Source organism: Musca domestica, unplaced genomic scaffold, assembly GCF_030504385.1.
Source record: "Musca domestica strain aabys unplaced genomic scaffold, Musca_domestica.polishedcontigs.V.1.1 18, whole genome shotgun sequence".
NCBI lineage: Eukaryota > Metazoa > Arthropoda > Insecta > Diptera > Muscidae > Musca > Musca domestica.
The window spans coordinates 13538917-13557274 of NW_026712238.1; the positions used below are offsets into that span (position 1 = coordinate 13538917).

The 18358-nt window shown below is 35.4% G+C and overlaps 1 protein-coding gene and 1 non-coding gene across 2 annotated transcripts; one reads left to right on the forward strand and one right to left on the reverse strand.

The window, feature by feature from the left end:
- Positions 1–5341: 5341 nt before the first annotated feature.
- Positions 5342–5413, forward strand: TRNAT-UGU (transfer RNA threonine (anticodon UGU)). The gene has a single exon. It is a non-coding gene; the product is annotated as a tRNA-Thr (tRNA).
- Positions 5414–5450: 37 nt separating this feature from the next.
- On the reverse strand, positions 5451–15847 carry LOC101890019 (tryptophan 2,3-dioxygenase). The gene is made up of 7 exons (XM_005177481.4): positions 15706–15847; positions 12315–12475; positions 10636–10769; positions 10216–10575; positions 9898–10147; positions 5665–5758; positions 5451–5602 (listed from the first exon to the last, which is right to left on the reverse strand). Exons 1-7 carry the CDS (start codon positions 15735–15737, stop codon positions 5494–5496), a joined length of 1140 nt encoding a protein of 379 aa, XP_005177538.1. The 5' UTR covers positions 15738–15847; the 3' UTR covers positions 5451–5493.
- Between the last annotated feature and the right edge of the window lie 2511 nt (positions 15848–18358).

The following is an 18358-nucleotide window of genomic DNA, read 5'->3' on the forward strand; positions in this document are numbered from 1 at the left end:
AAATTCCAGCTTCATCCGTTCAGCCTATACGAAAATTATAGCCATAAACTACCTTCATATATCCAACTGACTTTCCAACCTTGATTCTTATACCCAAAGTAAAAAATCTCAGGGTGTTAAATCGCACGATTAAGACGGTCAATTCTGGTCTTCAAAACGCGAAATAAAACTAACCAGAAAATTATTAATTTTTTCAATTCTAGGCAAGAAAAAACTGGAAAAGTTTTCAAGAATTTTTCTCCATTAATAAAGTTTTGTAAGCTGCGTTCAGTTTATTAGACTATATTTCATTTTTGGTCGCTTCTGAATCAACCTTTTAGTATTACTATTCAATCCCCAATGGCAACCTCCATTCTCTTACTCAGCTTGTATGTGTGTCAACCGATGAGGTGCTCACCATGTGTTTTTGTGCTCTGTTTTTGTTTTTTACTTTCTTTCCCTTCTTTATTTCCATACATCTCGGAGCACACATTTCCAGAGCATCATTTACATGTTGCCCCAATCGCCAACAATATCCGCATCATTGCCGCTAGAGGTTGTTACTGCACCGTAACATGTTGGATGTTTGACGTTTAAGTTGTGTTTGGTTGGTTGGTTCGCTGATTTCACGTGTGTGGGTTTACAGCAATAGCTGTTAAGAAGCAAAGCTTTTTGTTGTGGTTGAAAGAAAGAGCTTTTCTCAAATGTTAGAGATGTACGAATGAATGAACGTTAACGTGGCGTATACGTTTCACAGGTACTTATACGTATAATTTGAAAGGTTATGAAAAAATTAATGAATTTTTAATTACCGGAAAATCTTAGTAGATATGCAAGCAAAGCTAAACATAGAAGACAGGTGTAGCAGGGTTTTGAAAGTTTACATCGAGCAGTAATATGGTAAATAACCTCAAATCTTCCACATTTTGTGAAATTTTGATATTTTTCATATTCCCTATAGCAATAGAAGGATTATATTGGTTGACAATTCAAATTCTCATGCGAGTCAACAAAGGAGTCTTTCTGGTCCTATTTTCAAAAAATGTTTAACAATTTCGGGGTCAAGTCAAGATTAAATTTAATTTAAGTCAAGTCAAAATTATTATTATACCCTCAGCCATATGGCTAGAGAGGATATATATGTATATCATTTGATACGGCCAAAACGTGCCTCATCTCTTTGGACCAAATCTGTTTTACCACATTTGAAGACGAAGTAACGATGCCCGTCCGCCTGTCTGTCTGGTACACGATAACTCTCGAACGGAGTATGCGATTTTGTCCAAACTTGGTACATCGTAATATTATTATCAAACTTAGATCGAGTTGGGAGAAGGGCAATATCGATCCACTCCTTCTGGTACCTCCCTCACAAAAGGTCCAAAATTTTAAATAATAAGAACTCTCAAAACATGTGATGTAAGACTCCGATTGTCTTAAAATTCCACATATCCCAATATTTATATTAACCTACGGTCTGGTGTTAAGCTGGATAATATCGGTCCACTCCTTTTGGTACCTCCCCCACAAAAGGTCGACATTTTCAAAAAAATATATTTTTTGCTCAGAAATAGAAACGATAATCCGATTTTGCTCTAACTTTGCAAATCCTAATCGGGTGCCAAAATGGACAATATCGGTCCACTCAATAAAGTACCTCCCTCACAAAGGGTCAAAGTTTTGAATAATTTTAACCGTTATAAAATTTGATGTAAGACTCCGATTTCCAATTTACACAGATTACAATATTTCTATCAACACAAGATCTGTTATGAAGATAGTAGAGATCGGATCATTACTTCTGGTACCTCCCCCCCACCCAAAGTATCAAAATTTTGAATAATCAAAACGATTATAAAATCCGAAATAAACATCCGGTTCTCTTCATATTTCACACATTCCATTATTTCTACTAACACAAAATCTGCTGTGAAGATGGGATATATCGGTCCAATTAAAAATTATCACATATCTTACATAAAGTAAGGGAAGTAACCAATATAGTCCAAACCTGGCACGTCACAATATTTATGCCATATATATTTAGGTCCGATTTTACCAATTTCTAAATTTTAACACTTTTTATGTGCTTTTTAGTACTTTTTTCCAAAAAAAAAATTATTAAATAGCTCCCTTTCAAGAGGTCAAGTCAAAATATCCTACAAAATATTTTTCATAATATTCTATTGTAGGTCGCTCATTGGTATTACTTTCGGTAATATTTTCAGAGGCACTATATACCTAAAGTTTAGCGATTTCAGGAAATCTTAAACAGAAAATTGGAAGAAGGAGGAGCTTTTCCCCTCCATTGAGGTTACATTGCAATGCAATTTTAAAAATACCGATACACTTGTCTTATATTTTTAATTCATCTCTTATAATTCATTGGGATTTTTCGGTAATTATGAAAAAATTTAAATCTGTCACACAGTTTCTTAAGGAAACGAAAAATGTGTCTGCCTTTTACATTTCTTCAATGAATGGAAGCTCTTTTAGGGACTTCTTTCGACACATGACCTATGTTGGTCAGGACGGAGGAATTACATAGGCAGTCACCCTTTTAATATTTTCCGAAAACGCTCCATTGTGAGTTCTGCAGAGAAGACTCTGAAAAGGCCTTGTATGCAGGATGAGATAAAAAAATGCAACAAAGTCGAACGCCATGATTTTTACATTTTTTTTTTTTAATTTTATTGAACGAAACCAAAAAATGTCGGAAATAGCATCAAATTTTAGAATAAGTTTAGATTTGTTCGAATTGGTCGCATTTGGCACGAATTATGGCCTTCAAATGACCAATAAAACCGTCACACACTGACCAAATGCTGCTCTGCGGTATTTTGGCACATTCCCGGCGAAGCGCTTGCTTGAGGAGATCGACACTTTGGTATTTTTTTAGTGCCAACCTTGCCTTCCAAAATACTCCAGACACAATAGTCCAACGGATTGGTATCCGGAGATTTTGGTAGCTGGAAATGGTGCGCTGGAAATGAAGCGAGGAACTTCATTTTGTAACTATTTTTGGGTGGAGCGTGTTGAGTGCGATGGTGCTGAGTCCTGTTGGAATGTCCAAGGTCTGCGTGCCCAAGACTTCAATACACCCTCCAGAATATTTTCGCTATAATATTCGGCATTTATTCTGATGTCACAGTCGATTCATACGAGCGGAGAGCGATCATCGGCTGTTATGGCGACCCACACCATCACCATGGCCGGCGCTTGAGTTCTGGTGGCAAATAGAATGTGCACATTTTCAGCCGACCTCTTTGGCAAGTAAACACGATCATTTTGTTTGTTTACAAACTCCTGGACAACGAAAGTTTTCTTATTGGAGAAAACAAAATTCGGCAGTTCACCACTTTCGGCCAAGGGAAGCAACTCTTTAGCTCTTTTGAGTCTATTTTCTTTCCGTTGCGGTGTAAGTTTTTGCACTTGTTGAAATGTCAATGGCTTTACCCCGAGCTCATTTTTCAATATTTGCCGAATGGAATATTGCAATATGTTCAGCTCACGAGCCATTTTTCGGTCACTGCAACGCGGGTTTTGATCAAGTCACTTCTTTACTTTTCGAACCATTTCTGCTGATGTTGCTGTTTGTTTCCGTTCAATTCCTTGACGTTGGGCTACGCTACCAGTATCACGGTACGAGACACAAAAGATTTATTCACATTTAAATGCTGGATGGCTCTAACGATAGCCACTTGTGGTTTTCCAGCTAGATACACTATCACGCTTGAATTCCGAACAACCTTTTTTCTCGAAAAATTCTTACCAAAATGCTTTTGCACGCATGTAAACAATATAATGAGCTGTCACTGGAATAATTTTAACAGCTGTCGGATGAGTGGCTTAGAAATGACAGCAGTCTGCAGTTAGTTGCAGTTTTTTCGTCTCACCCTGTAGAGTGAAGACTTTTTAGGATTGTCTAAAAACAGAAACAGAAAGTTTAGGTTAAGCATGGAGAGAACCCTTAGGCGTTAGGTCTTGAGGTATTCTATGAAGAGGACGCCATTCTTCTTCTTCTGAGAGAAAGCCTGGATGTTTTCTGTGAAGGGAAGAATGTTTCGGCGTCTTCTGTGAAGATAAGGCTGTTTTGAGATCTTGTGCGAGAAGGATACCTCTTTTATGTCTTTTATGGCCTTTTATTGAAGGTGACTTTTCAAAGGTCTTCTAGAGGGAAGAGTTTTTATGGAGTTCTATGAAGCGAAGATATTTTGGAGTCTTCTATTGGCAGAGGATTTTAAGGTTTCCTTTATGAAACCTTCTATAAAAAGGATACCATTTAAAGGTCTTCTGCGAAAAGAAGGACTTGAGCTTCTCTGGGAAGAAAAACCCCATTGAGAACTTTTCAATATCAACTATGGTGATAAGAATTTTTTGGAGTCTTATATGGAGAATAATCCCTTTTGAAGTGTTCAATGAAGAGACGACCATTTTGAGTTTTTCTAAATAGAGGGTAATCTTTAGAGGCCCTCTATAGGGTGAAGACGTTTTCGAGAATTCCTATTAAGAAAATATTTTTATTTTTAATTTCTTTTATGGAAAAAATAACTTTTTCAGTTCTTCTATAGAGGCAGGTTTTGAGGTCTCTAAGTAGAGGGGATCCTTTAAAGGGAGAAAACATTTTCAAGAAATCCTATGGAGGAATGATTTCTTTATGGAAAAAATAAATTTTTCAGTTCTTCTCTAAAGGGAAGATATTTTTGAAATCTTCTAGGGAAATAACAGTTGCGAAAATACTTTTTTTAGGTATTCAATACAGGGGAAGACTTTTGGAAACCTTCTGTGAATGGAAGGCATGTTTGAAGTCTTGTGAGGAATGGAAGAGCCTTAAAAGACATTTACATTTCTCTTCTATGTTCCAAATATTTACATTATAACGTATACCCATCAATTGGAGAAACTACCCCCAAAGTTTTTCGAAAGAAATTTCTTAGGTCTTTCGAAACTACTATAGGTTAGGGTCAACTACGCAAAAATTCACTTTACCATTTAAAATTTAGGGGATTCGAGCTTCCTTCTTGTCATTGATTGTAATTTTTAAAATTCTTCACATTTATTCATCATATGAAAACTACTCAATCTAATAACCAACTTTACAATAATAGTTCTTCAAATAATTGATAAAGAATAACATTGAAATAACTATGTAACAACAATAGCAATAGGAACAACAACAATAATGCCCACAACACCTGTAATGTTGTTAGTTGTTCTTGGTGTGGTATGGTATTGTCAAATGAATCTATTTTTAAAACAAACAAAACTATGGTGAGGTGTAGATCAATTACTAACATTGGCGGTCCCATTGGGTACGTGTGTGTGTGATACTTATGAAAACTGTAAACTCACCACAGCATGAGCCTCTTTAGCTCAGTGGCAGAGCACTGGTCTTGTAAACCAGGGGTCGTGAGTTCAATCCTCACAGGAGGCAAATCAAAATAATTATTTTTTTTTATTTAATTTTATTTCTATAAACAATTTTATTAATTTTGGATTTTTTATAAAAAAATGTTAATTAATTAATTCCTTTCGCATTGATGCATCCAATGGTGGTATGGCCTCACGTGGTATCAAGAATGTGGATAGGTTGAATAAATCCAAAAATACCTTGTAGCGATCACTGAAATTAAAAGTCAATTTTATTTTAACTTATTTTAGGAAAATAATAATTTAGTATTATACCTTAGGGTTGATCTCAAGTATTGATAACCGGAAGAGCCGCCAGTACCCAATTGCTGGGAGCCAATCATGCGTTGTACCATAATAACGTGATTATCTGCAAAAGAAAATTAAAAAATATAGGTTTTATTTTTTTATTATGTCATTTTCAGGAATAAACACAAAAGAAAGGAGTAAATGCAGGATGGCCCAGGCCTTCTTCCAAATTTGTTACTTTTCAGATATTTTGGTATATTTTTTTCTAGAAAATCTAGTTTTTTTCCGGTATATTGAACCTTTTATGCAATAAGAGAGAATATTTTTAAATTTCATTTAGTTGTAAGTTGTGTTCAAAGTTTTTTTATGTAAAATTATAATTTATGTAAAATTATAAGGATTGTTATATGGTTGCTCGATATAAACTTGAGTCGATAAAGTCCAGTTTCAATACAAATCATTTCGGACATAATCCAAAATGATGTGAAATCCCTAAAGCCATATATTAAATACTCGTAATGTAGACTCTATTTTAGTTTCACAGACAGTCTCAGTGTTTGCTTCGGATCTTTACTAACTAGCAAGTGCCCGGTACCTTGTCAGCGAAATGACCACAAACAAAATTTTAAATTCGTTAGTTTCATTCATTCATTCATGCATGTCCCAAACCAACTCCAACCCTTGGTACAGACAATAACCTCGATGCCAAATTTTCTGAATTCCATCTCTATCCCAATACCCAACACCACATTTCGTAGCATTTTGAAGTTTTCTTAAGTTCACAGTGCGAATTTCCATAACCAGCTCCTCTTCTCAACTACAGACACAAACAATAATCTCTCTCTTTGTCCTTTTCCAATTTTTTATTCTTTTAGTACAGGTCAAGTACGCATTTTCAAAACAATCTCCATATCTTAATTCCAGATACAAACAGAGCCCTAAATATCAAATTTGAGAATTCTTTCCCTTCACCCAATAAAAAATGTATTACCATTTTATACTTTTCGAACAACTATAGTAAGCAAACACACCTCCAAATTTCAACCTCAGATACAAACAGAGCCCACAATATCAACTTGGAGGATTCCATATCTTTCCCTGCACACAATACAAAATTTAGTACCATTAAGTACTTTCTGAACAATTGTAGTATACATTTCCAAAACCACCTCAATATCTTAACCAAAGCTACCAACAGTGACATCCATATAAAATTTCAGGATTCCAGCTCTACTTCTTCACCCATTACCAAAATTTAGTACCACTTAGTACAATTACAGTACTCATATCCAAAACCACCCCCATATCTCAATTGCATATTCCAACAGATGCCTCAATATTGAATTCAGGAATTCCAGCCCTATACCTTCACCCAATATTAAATTTAGTACCATTTAGTACAATAATAGCACACATTTCCAGACTCACCTCCAAATCTCAAATGCAGATACTATCAGTAATCGAAATATAAAAATTCAGAATTTTTTCTCTATCCCTTCACCCAAAACCAAATTTAGAACCAATTAGCCTTTTTCGCACAATTATACTACAAATTACCGAAACCACCTTCAAATGTCCAGGCTACACATGAGATGCGACCCTAATACCAAACTTCAGATTTCAAGCACTATCTGTTCGCTCAATACCAAATTGTACCAAACATAGTACTATTTAACACTTTTCGTACAAATATAGAAGACATTTCCAAACCACCACCAAATCTCAATTCCAGATACCAACAGTAATCTTAATATCAAACGTCAGAATTTTATCTCTATCCCTTCATCCAATACTAATTGCCGTACCATTCGGTACTTTTCGTACAATTGTGGCACACATTTCCAAAACCACCTCTATATGTCAGGACTTGACATGAACAGCGACCTAAATACCAAATTTCGGATTTCAAGCACTATCTACTCACCGAATACTAAATTTTATTAAATTTAGTACTATTTAGTACTTTGCAGACACTTTTAGTACAAATTTCCCCAAACACCTCTATATCTTTAACCCAAATACCAGCAGAGTCCTCAATATCAAATGTCGGGATTGCATCTCTATTCCTTCACCCAGTACCAAATTTTGTACCATTTAGTACTTTTCATGCAAACATAGGACGTATTTAGAAATAGCAGGAAAATCTCAAACACAGATACCATTTGTAATCTAAACATCAAATTAGAGGATTCCAGGAATTTTTAATCAATTCTTCCACTTTCACTTAAAACCAAATTTTGTACTATTTAGTGCTCTTCGTACAATTATAGTACACATTTCCGAAACCAGCTCCAAATGTCGAGGTCAATACCAAATTCCACCAAATATAGTACTATTTAGTACTTTTCGTGTACTTGTAGTACACATTTCCCAAGACCACCTCTTTATCACAAATCTATCAACAGTACAAACTTTCAAAGTTCCAGATGCATCCATTCACTCTAAAGCTAAATGTTCCAAATTTAGTACCGGATTGTACAGATCACACACTTAGTACACATTTTCAAAATCTCATTCATGTATCAAACATAGTTTGCTACCTTGATTTTCATACCTATTTTTAAGTTTATAGCTCTATCCGTTCACATAATACCAAATGATACCATTTAAGAAGTTTAATACCATTTTAGAAGTTTTCGTAACCTTTAAGTCCGAATTTTCAATAACACTTTGGTGCATCTATCCTGCACTACATCAGTGACTTTCAATCCAAATTTAAAAATTCCAGCTCCATCGGTTCATTACAATTCCAATTTGTACCAAATTTAGTACCAATATAGTACAAATAAATACGAATTTCCAAAACTTCCTACATAACCCAGTCCTACACTCCGAAAGTAATCCAGCTCTATTGGTTCACCCAAATCCAAATTGTACCAAATTTAGTACCAATTAGTGCACTTAAGCGCAAATTTTCATAACAACCTACATCGTACATTCCAATAGAAATCTTATTTTCAAATTTCAGAATTCCAACTCTCTCGGTTCTCCCAAAATTTAATTTGTACCAAATTTAGTACCATTTAGTACACATTAGTACGAGTTTTCAAAACTACCTACCTATGCAATAGTAATCTTATTTCCAAATTTCAAGATTCCAAATCTAATGGTGCTCCCAAAATTTAAATTGTACCAAATTTAGTACACATAAGTACGAAATTCCAAAACTACCAACATTCCACAGTCCTAAAATACAACAGTAATCTAAATTTCAGAATTCCAGTTCTTTTGGTTCACCCAAAACGAAATTGTACCAAATTTAGTACCATTTAGTACTTTTCTTCCACATAAGTATAAAATTCGAAAACTTCCCCCATAGCCCAATACTACACTTCACCAATAATGTTAATTTCAAATTTCAGGATTTCAGCTCCATCCCTTCCTCCAAATTGAAATTAAAATTGTACTAAATTTAGTACCGTTTAGTAATTTTTGTATACATAAGTACACAAATCCAAAACTACTCCCATTCCAAATTTTAAGTTTTTAGCTCTAACCGTTCATATGTTACGAAATGGTAGGAAATGTAGTACTTTTCGTACACTTATAGTGCAAATTTCCAAAAACTCCTACGAATTTCCAAAAACCCTTTGGTACATCTATCATACACTCCATCAGTGACCCTCCTTCCAAATTTAAGAGTTCCAGCTCTACTGCTTCCTCAAATACAAAGGGTACTATACTTAGTACCATTTAATACTTTTCGTATCGTTCTAGTACCAATTTCCAAAAATTCAGTTTTATCTGGCCCATGTCGGACTAAGAATGAGCCTCACCCAAAATTTGCTTCACCCGGTTTGTTCTGGGCGTTGATGAATCGTTGAGTTAGTCAGTCAGTCAAATACCTTACATTTTTATGAATATAGATTGGGGTCTCCGAGCTATTTCATATTCCAATGATTGCTGACAAGAACAAGAAATCGAAGCAACCTTAAATTTACCACCTTTATCCTACTGCTTTCTCAAGTACAAAGGTACCATTCAATACTTTTTTTTATCATTCTAGTACCAATTACCAAAAACTCAGCATTATCTGGTCCCTTTTCGAACCAAGAGTGTCTCTCACAAAAATTTCAAGATTCTAGCTTCAGCCGGTTTGTCTGGGGGTTGATGAATTATTAAGTCTTATACTTTACTATTTTATGAATTTAGATTGGGGTCTCCGATCCATTGCACATTCCAGTTATTGCTGACAAGAGCAAAAAGCCGGAGCAATTTTAAATTTGTCTCCTTTAAAATGTTATATTCATTTCAACTTACATCTCCATTTGGTAATCAACGAATCGATGTCCATGAGCAAAGTCAACAATTGATGGGGTTGGCTGAAACGTGGCTCATCCCTGTAGAAGGTTATCATAATAGCTCCCTGCAAGGCTTTGTGACTGAAACGACGATCGCCACGGGAAACCAGAGCCTCATGGACAGCTGGATCAAAGATACTGCGGTAGACTTCACGACGTTTTTCAATATCCATCAGGCGATAGTTTCTGGCAATCTCCACAGGTTCGCTCTGGAAACAAAAGACAAATGTTTTAATATTTATTTTTATCTTTGCTTCCTTTCACACCCCCCACTCACCATTGCACTCTTCTCCTGCTGGGCCAAAAACTTATCGACACTAACTTGAAATTTATGCCAAAAATTAAAACCATTCTCCTCCAAACCTGGTGTCCTTTCCAACCATTTTTCAATGAGCTCCAATAGAGATGGTTCCGTTTCCGATCGAATAATGGCATTTACCGATTCACTATTATTGCCAAAAGCCTCCGAATATTTTTGATTATATTTCACACGATGTTCGGATTTCACGCCCAACTTGTTTTCAATCAAACGAAATTGTAAACTCTGGAAACCCGATGCCGGTGCCAAATAGTTACGGAAGTCCATAAAGTCCAAGGGGGTCATGGTTTCCAAAATGGGCACTTGATCGACAAGTAGCTGGGGGGAAGAGTTTGATATATTTTATTTTTTATTCAAATTCAAAATTTGTCCATTTACCTTGAAAATCATCACGACACGATTAAGACGTTTCAAAATCTCCAAAGTTTTGGTTTCTTCAATCACTTCGCTGTTCAACATTTCACGTATGGAGTCCAATTCGAAAATGATTTGCTTAAACCATAATTCGTAGGCTGGAAATACAAAAGATGTAAGAAAAAAATAGTGTCAGACGGGGAAGACAAAATCTATGGTTTTGTGGAAATCCAGAATGAGTCGACTAATGGCAATTATTAATTTGTATTACTTTATTATAATTTTAATATTAAATTTTAGATTTCCAACTCTATTTCTACAAAAAATTCGAAAACACTTAGTACTTTTCAGGGTGATATAAAAAACTGCAACAAATTCAAACGCCAAAATTTTTTCATTTTTGTTTTAAATTTATTGAACGAAACCTCTTGGAAATAGCACCAAATTTTAGAAAAAGTTTGGATTTTTTTGAATTCGTCACCTTTGGCACGAATTATGGCCTTCAAACGGCCAATGAAACCGTCACACGCTGCCCGAATGTTGCTCTGCGGTATTTCGGCCCATTCCCGGCGAAGCGCTTGCTTGAGGCGATCGACGGTTTGGTATTTGTTAGTGCCAACCTTGCTTTCCAAAATAGCCCAGACACAATAGGCCAATGAATTGGTATTGGTGGCTATTGTGCGCTGGAAATGAAACGAGGAACCTAAATTTGTTACCATTTTTGGGTGGCGCGTGCTGAGTGCAATGGTGCTGAGTCCTGTTGAAATGTCCAAGGTCTGCGGCAATATTTTCGCGATAATATTCGGCATTTATTCTGAGCCACGGTCGATTAATACGAGCGGAGAGCGACCATCGGCCGTTATGGCGGCCCACACCATCACCATGGCCGGCGCTTGCGTTCTGGTGGCCGGTGACCGAAGGTGCACATTTTCAGCTGACCTCTTGGGCAAGTAAACACGATCATTTTGTTTGTGGCCGGCGAACTGCTGGACAACAAATGTTTTCCCATCGGAGAAAACCAAATTCGGCAGTTCACCACTTTTGGCCAAGCGAAGCAACTCTTTAGCTCTTCTGAGTCTATTTTATTTCCGTTGCGGTGTAAGTTCTTGCACTTTTTGGAATTTCAATGGCTTTACCCCGAGCTCATTTTTCAATATTTGCCGAATGGAATATTGCGATATTTTCTGATCACGAGACTTATTCACATTTAAATGCGAATATTTTTTTTGTACGCTTGTAAATAATATAATGAGCTATCACTGGAATAATTTTAACAGCTATAGGACGAGTGGGATAGAAATAACAGCAGTCTGAAATAGGTTGCAGTTTTTTCATCTCACCCTGTATACCTCCCATATAGCGGCACCTCCCTATAATTGACATTTTGATTATTCACCGGAAATGTTTCAAATTTGGTATTTGAAGTTCGTAATGGATACTACAGCCTTTGACAGAAAATTGTCGGTACAGGTCCACCCCTTCGTATAGCCCCCATATAAGGGGGCCTCCCTATATGTGGTATTTTGGTGATTTTAGCTACACTATTCACCGATTTTTTTACATTTTATTTTATTTTTCTTTTTTGAAAATTGCCAAATTAGTTCCGAATTGTGGAGGGTATTCAAAGTTCAGCCCGGCCGAACTAACGACTTTTTTTCACTTTCACTTGTTTACATTAAATTGTAATTTTATTTCAATCTTACCCTGATGTGTAATGATGAATAAATGCTCATCGTGCACTGGACGATTGTCCACCTCGGACAGCATGCATTGCGCACTTAAGATTTTCTCCAGCATCAAATATTCACCGTAGATCTTTCCAACTTCAGTGCTTAATGGCACCGCCTTGTCATCATGCTCGGCTCTAAATAATATAGATAATAAAATAAAATTATTTAAATTTCCGAGCATTCAAATTTATTAAAAATTTTATTCAAACGTTCCTTTATTATTTTAATTTATTTTGAGAAATGTTAATTGATATGACCGAATTAAAATGGATTTTAAGCGTCGTTTCATAACTATTGATGGGACTTGGATCCAAACAATGAACTGAAGCTGGAAGAAGTGCCCGAAAGAAGGCAAAAAACAATTCAATCGGCTGGTAAGGTTACGGCAACGGTTTTTTGGGACTTCAAAGGTATTTTATTGATTGACTATCTGCAAAAGGGTATCCCTGAGTACCATTGCAACTATTTGGATTAATTAAATGTACAAATTCGAGAAAAACGTCCTGGCTTACAACACAAAAAAATAATTTTTCATCAAGACAACGCGCAAGAGTGTTTTAACAATGGCTAAAATCAACGAAGTTGCTTGACCAGGAGGTTATATTGAAAAATAAAAATATTTTTGAAAAACTAACTATTCTCCATCATTGATATGCTTAGAAGTTTTCGAACCGCCCTCGTATATTCTATACGTATGCGACAAAAGGCAGTTAATGCCCCTAATTTTTATACCCTCAGCCATATGGCTAGAGAGGGTATATATCATTTGATACATCCAAAAGTGCCTCATCGAAATAAACGTTTAAGACGCCACGTATCTTCCGTTTCAGGACATTTGGAGTCGATCTAGCGATGTGCGTCCGTCCGTCTGTCTGACTGGCTGGTGCACACGATAACTCTCGAAGGGGGAGTATCCGATTTGGTCCAAACATCGTAATAATATTATCAAACGTATATAGAGTTGGAGATAGTCGACGAGAAAGGAAAAGGGTCAACATTTTGAATAATCTTGTGGTATCTCCCTCTGAAAGGGTAAAAATTTTGAATAACGAAAACGATCATAAAATCCGAAAAAAGCATCCAACTGCCTTCAAATTTTACACATACCATTATTTCTACTAATACAAGATCTGCTGTGAAGATATCGGTCCATTCTTTTTTTTAAGCAAAGTTCTGACGTGAGTATGGAATATAGACATAATCCCCATGGAGAGTGTGACCATTTGTTGTGGAGCATAATCCCCAGATATATAGACCAATGAAGAAAAGTAACGCCACGGAAGGCAGAACCCATTACGAACTGCAAATACCGAATTTTAACAAATCCAACAAATTCAATAGAAAATGTAGCTAAAATCTTAAATTATCGAAAATTCGAAGGTACCTCAAATGGGGACTGAAGTGAAAGTGAAAATATATAATTAACGTTCGGCCAACGTATCTAGAATCGATAAAAACTTCAAATACCAATTTAAAAAAAATCGTAATAAGGGGATGAAGAAGGATTTAAATAACGATTATCGGGAGGTACCGTTCTCTACACCTAATGTTGTAAATATAATGCAGCAGGGACGTACATAGGGTGATAGTCCACAGAAAAAAAAATAGTGAAAAATCTGATAATGATACCTCATCTTAAGATGGTTATTCTTTTCGGACATTTTGACATACTATGGGAGAGGGTTAGAAGGGTTTATTCAATATTTTCCATTTTCACACGTCGCTTTATAACAATGGGCCAAGTTTGGACTTTTTCGGGTGCAGCATGCGGATTACTCAATGACGATTTGTATTTTCAACTGTTGGACGGGGCTCCGTGGGGATGGGTCATTATATTCAATTTCGTATCAGGCATAAGTAAGATTTGGAATATATCGACTACTTCCATCGTCTTATATGAGATATTTTATACTTTTCGTAAAATTTTGTAGTTGCAAAATGGTCAGGCTTAATCCCTTTATTGTTGTTTTTACAAAAACAACATTTGTTTATTAGTGGAGAACGGTGGTAGTGTTTACCAGGGGGTAAGGCAGGGAATTCGGAAAGAACCACCAATCCTCACCAGTTCCCTTGTTTTTTGTCTGGGATATTCTCCCCAGAAGTTATTTTAGAAATAACTTCTGTGACAAAAAAAAACATTTTTACCCAAATGACGAGATCGTAAGCTCAATAGAAGAGGAACCAAAGAATTAAATAAAACTAAAATTCTTTTGGAAAATCTTCTTCTAAATCTTACAACCGCACTTATAAACATTTACATCTTTCTCCACTTGTTATGCTTTCGTTCTAACTGAACGAAGTAGCATAAAACAACAATAACGGGATTTAGCCTGACTATTTTGCAACAAAAAAAATACTATGGTATCCCGAACAAACAGGCCAACACTGTTCTATTTTTGGAAAATATCGAAGCATACGAATATCGATAAAAATACTGGAATGTGAATTTAAAGAAAATTGGACATTTATCTCCAATTTTATTCGAATAATTGTTTATCAAAACTCTAACATTTTATGCGGCAGGTGGGCCGGCCTATATGTTCCATCTTCACATGCAACATTATTGTATTGTTACTGTCCCACTACTGAATTTCTTTCAAGAGAACACTTGGACTAACGAGAGAGCATCCACTATCCGATGCGGAACCACTTACTATTCTACAATCTGTCAAGTCAGATTTTTGTTCTATTTTTTAATCCCATCTTTTATCATAAAGGGCATCTCTAACTTAAGTTAGCTAGCCAATAGGGCATTTACATAAATAATTAATGAACTTATACCTAATTTGTAAAGAATTCTAGGTCTTTCTCTATTCCGTGATTAATATTTTTTTTTATGATTTTTCTTTTTTATTTATTTTTTTTTCTATTTTTTAATTTCAGAACTGACCAACGCACAAACAATGTAAGTAATTTTTTTTTTTATTCTCAATTTGTTTATTTTCCAAAATTGAGGGTCAGATTCCACACAGCGATATGCCTATATGAGCCTACATTTTATTTTTAGGGCTGCGCAAAATTGTGAAATAATCAGGAATAATTGGGTCATGAAATTTTAACCTTTGTTCCTTTTTTTTAATTTCGTTCCGAATTTTCGAATTTTTGTTATAAAAATCAATATCAAATTAAGACATATATTTTTTATCACGTTGCTTTCAACAGGATATACGTTGCAGTGTTTATTATAAACACTTTGAAATCTTTACAATAAAACGTCCATTCAGTAATTTTTCTATTTTCTCTTAACCCCATTGAGCTTTCGATTTGTTTTTCTTTTTTTTAACTTGAGTATCACAGATCCCCCCCAATCGTTTATTTTTAACATTATTTTGACATTTAAATTTTTTCTTTTCGGAAAACGCACCCATTAAATGTTGTTGCATAAGGGCAGGCCATTTTTTTGTTTACGTATTCAATATTTTATTTCCAATATTGTCTCTTATCTTCAAATAAGCAGGCGATCGATCCGACCGGGACGAGAGTTAAATAAAAACTGATTTCGTTTTTTTCTTCTATATTTTCAAATCGTAATTGAAATCAATCTCTTGAACCAATCTTTCGACTGGGGGGCTAAGACAGTTCATCGCTGACTGATTAAATAAGATGAAGTTTGTACGAGGTCCCAGTAATAAGTGAGGGGAAATTTTCAATATTGGTGTAAATTTATTTTTTAATTATATTTATTTTAAGTATAGACCATAATAGAAGGACTTTGATACATAGGCAACCTTCTATTGGTATTTCATAGTCTTCAATATATATAATAGGTGTTTATACCATAGGTATTTAAACCATACATGGACTTCTACAAGTCTTCAACACATAGAAGACTTTTTGTAGGTCGCCTAATAAAACCAGCAAACAAAGTCTAAATATTGGACGGGGTCGACTTTATGATACGGAATGACAAACTGAATATACTATGGTGGAGAGTATAAAAATATAACAAATCGGTTGAACAATATATATGGGAGTTATAGCTATATCTGAGCTGATTTTAACCAAGTTTGACATACAGGATTTTAGGCTCAATTTGGTCGTAAGTGCCAAATTCCATCCCATTTGGGCTAATATTACACGTTTGGTGCACCAAAAAAGACAAATCGGACGAAGATATATATGGGAGCTATATTCAAATCTGAACCGATCTCGGTAAAATTTGGGAAAGATATTTCTCTGCTGTATTAGATATATTTCCCCAAATACCGTTGTTACAGAGTGCATATGACGGCTGCGGAGGTCAAAAATATATATGAGAGCTATAGCTATATCTGAACTAATTTTGCATACTTATGTCCATACTATTTGGGATCGGAAGAAGAAGATATATATGTGGGAGCTATATCTAAATGTTGACCTATTATCTCTAATTCCAATAGGGTTCATCATGGTTTAAACAAGTGACTTGTACAAAATTTCATTTGGATCGGACAATACATTTTTTTTTACAAAAATACATGTACAGGCAGACGGACGCACATACATAAATCGACACATAATGTTAATCTATGCAGATCATCAAAAGGAACTATGGGTATATCTCGTTTACTTTTGCCTGTTACAAACAAATGCACAAAGACATAATACCCTTGTGGTGTAGGCTATAAAGTCCCTCTACACTTTTAAGACTTTTCATCGGCCTCCCATAAATAGAAAGCCTTGTTTTCTGCTCGTAGAAGAACTTTTATGGATCTTCTATACATAAAATACCTTGTATACAAGTTTTATATATAAAAAAGAACCTTCAATTCATATGATATCTTGAACAGGTCTTGTTTACTGAGGAGGCCTGCTATAGGTGTACTTTTTATGGAAGTGATTCTAACGGTCAGTTGAGCAATTTTCCTGTCGGATTTCTCTTCCTACAAGAGTTTGTATTGCTAAATTATGCATCAATATCTGTAATTCAAACTTTGATCGGATTCGGAGATGCGCAATATCGGTCCACTTCTTCTGGTACCTCTCAGACAAAACGTCTAAATTTTCACATCAAATATTTCTGTATAGACATTTTATGCAAAATTTTGCAGATCCTAATGTTTTTATCGGCACTAGGTCAGGTGCAAAAATGGACAATATTGGTCCACCCATCAACTACCTCCCACACAAAGGGTCAAAATTTTGAATAATAATAATTCCTGTAAAATGTAAGGTAAGAGTTCGATTGTTTTTAAAGTTGGTACATCCCAATATTTCTATCAACAGAAGATCTGGTATGAACACGGAATATATAGATCCTTTTGGGATCTGTCCCAACGAGTCAAAATTTGGAAAAACCACGAAGCCCATAACACGTGAAACTCGGCACTTCCAAATATTTCTATTAACAGAACATGAAGATGGATGCGAAAGAAACATCCGATTCTCTTCAAAATTTCACGTATCCCAATATTTTTACCAAAGCAAGATCTGGCCCACCTCTTTATCTTAACCCTATCCACCAGCAGAGACCCCAATGACAACATTTTAAATATCCAGATCTATTCATTTAACCAAAACCCAAATGTAGTACCATTATAGTACACCTGCTCAATCCTGCTTCTCAAACTCAATTTTTATATCAAATGTCAGGATTTTAGCTGTATACGTTCAGGCCCAGTTTAATTTCAACCCCACCCGCCTACGTTGACCCACATGCAAAATTTCAATATTCTAGCTTCAGTCGTTTCCCCTGGGCATTGAGAAATCAATCAGAAACATCCTTTCATAGAACTGTCAATATAGGTCTAAGTTTCGATATAGTCCCCATATAACGATATCCCCCTATATAGGTATTTTGATGATAATAGCGACATTATTCACACGAATTGTTTCATGTTTGAATATCCTAATGACGTATGACAAAAATTTCATATATAGGTCTACACCCAACTCCTACACCCAGAAAACTTACTATAGTTTGTCTACAGATATAATACCTTTCAACCATAAATAACTTCATCCCTTCCCATAATCAATGTCCGATCTGCACTCAATTTTTCATACTTCCTACACCCATTAAAAAACTCGAAATTATT

Bases quoted from the DNA above. Each gene is read 5' to 3' on its own strand.
- LOC101890019 (XM_005177481.4), bottom strand. From the start codon at position 15,737: ATGGCCTGCCCTTATGCAACAACATTTAATGG. The intron at 12,476-15,705 runs GTGCGTTTTCCG...TATATTATTTAG, and splicing joins TATGCAACAACATTTAATGG to AGCCGAGCATGATGACAAGG. The intron at 10,576-10,635 runs GTAAATGGACAA...TCTTCCCCCCAG, and splicing joins GTGTCGTGATGATTTTCAAG to CTACTTGTCGATCAAGTGCC.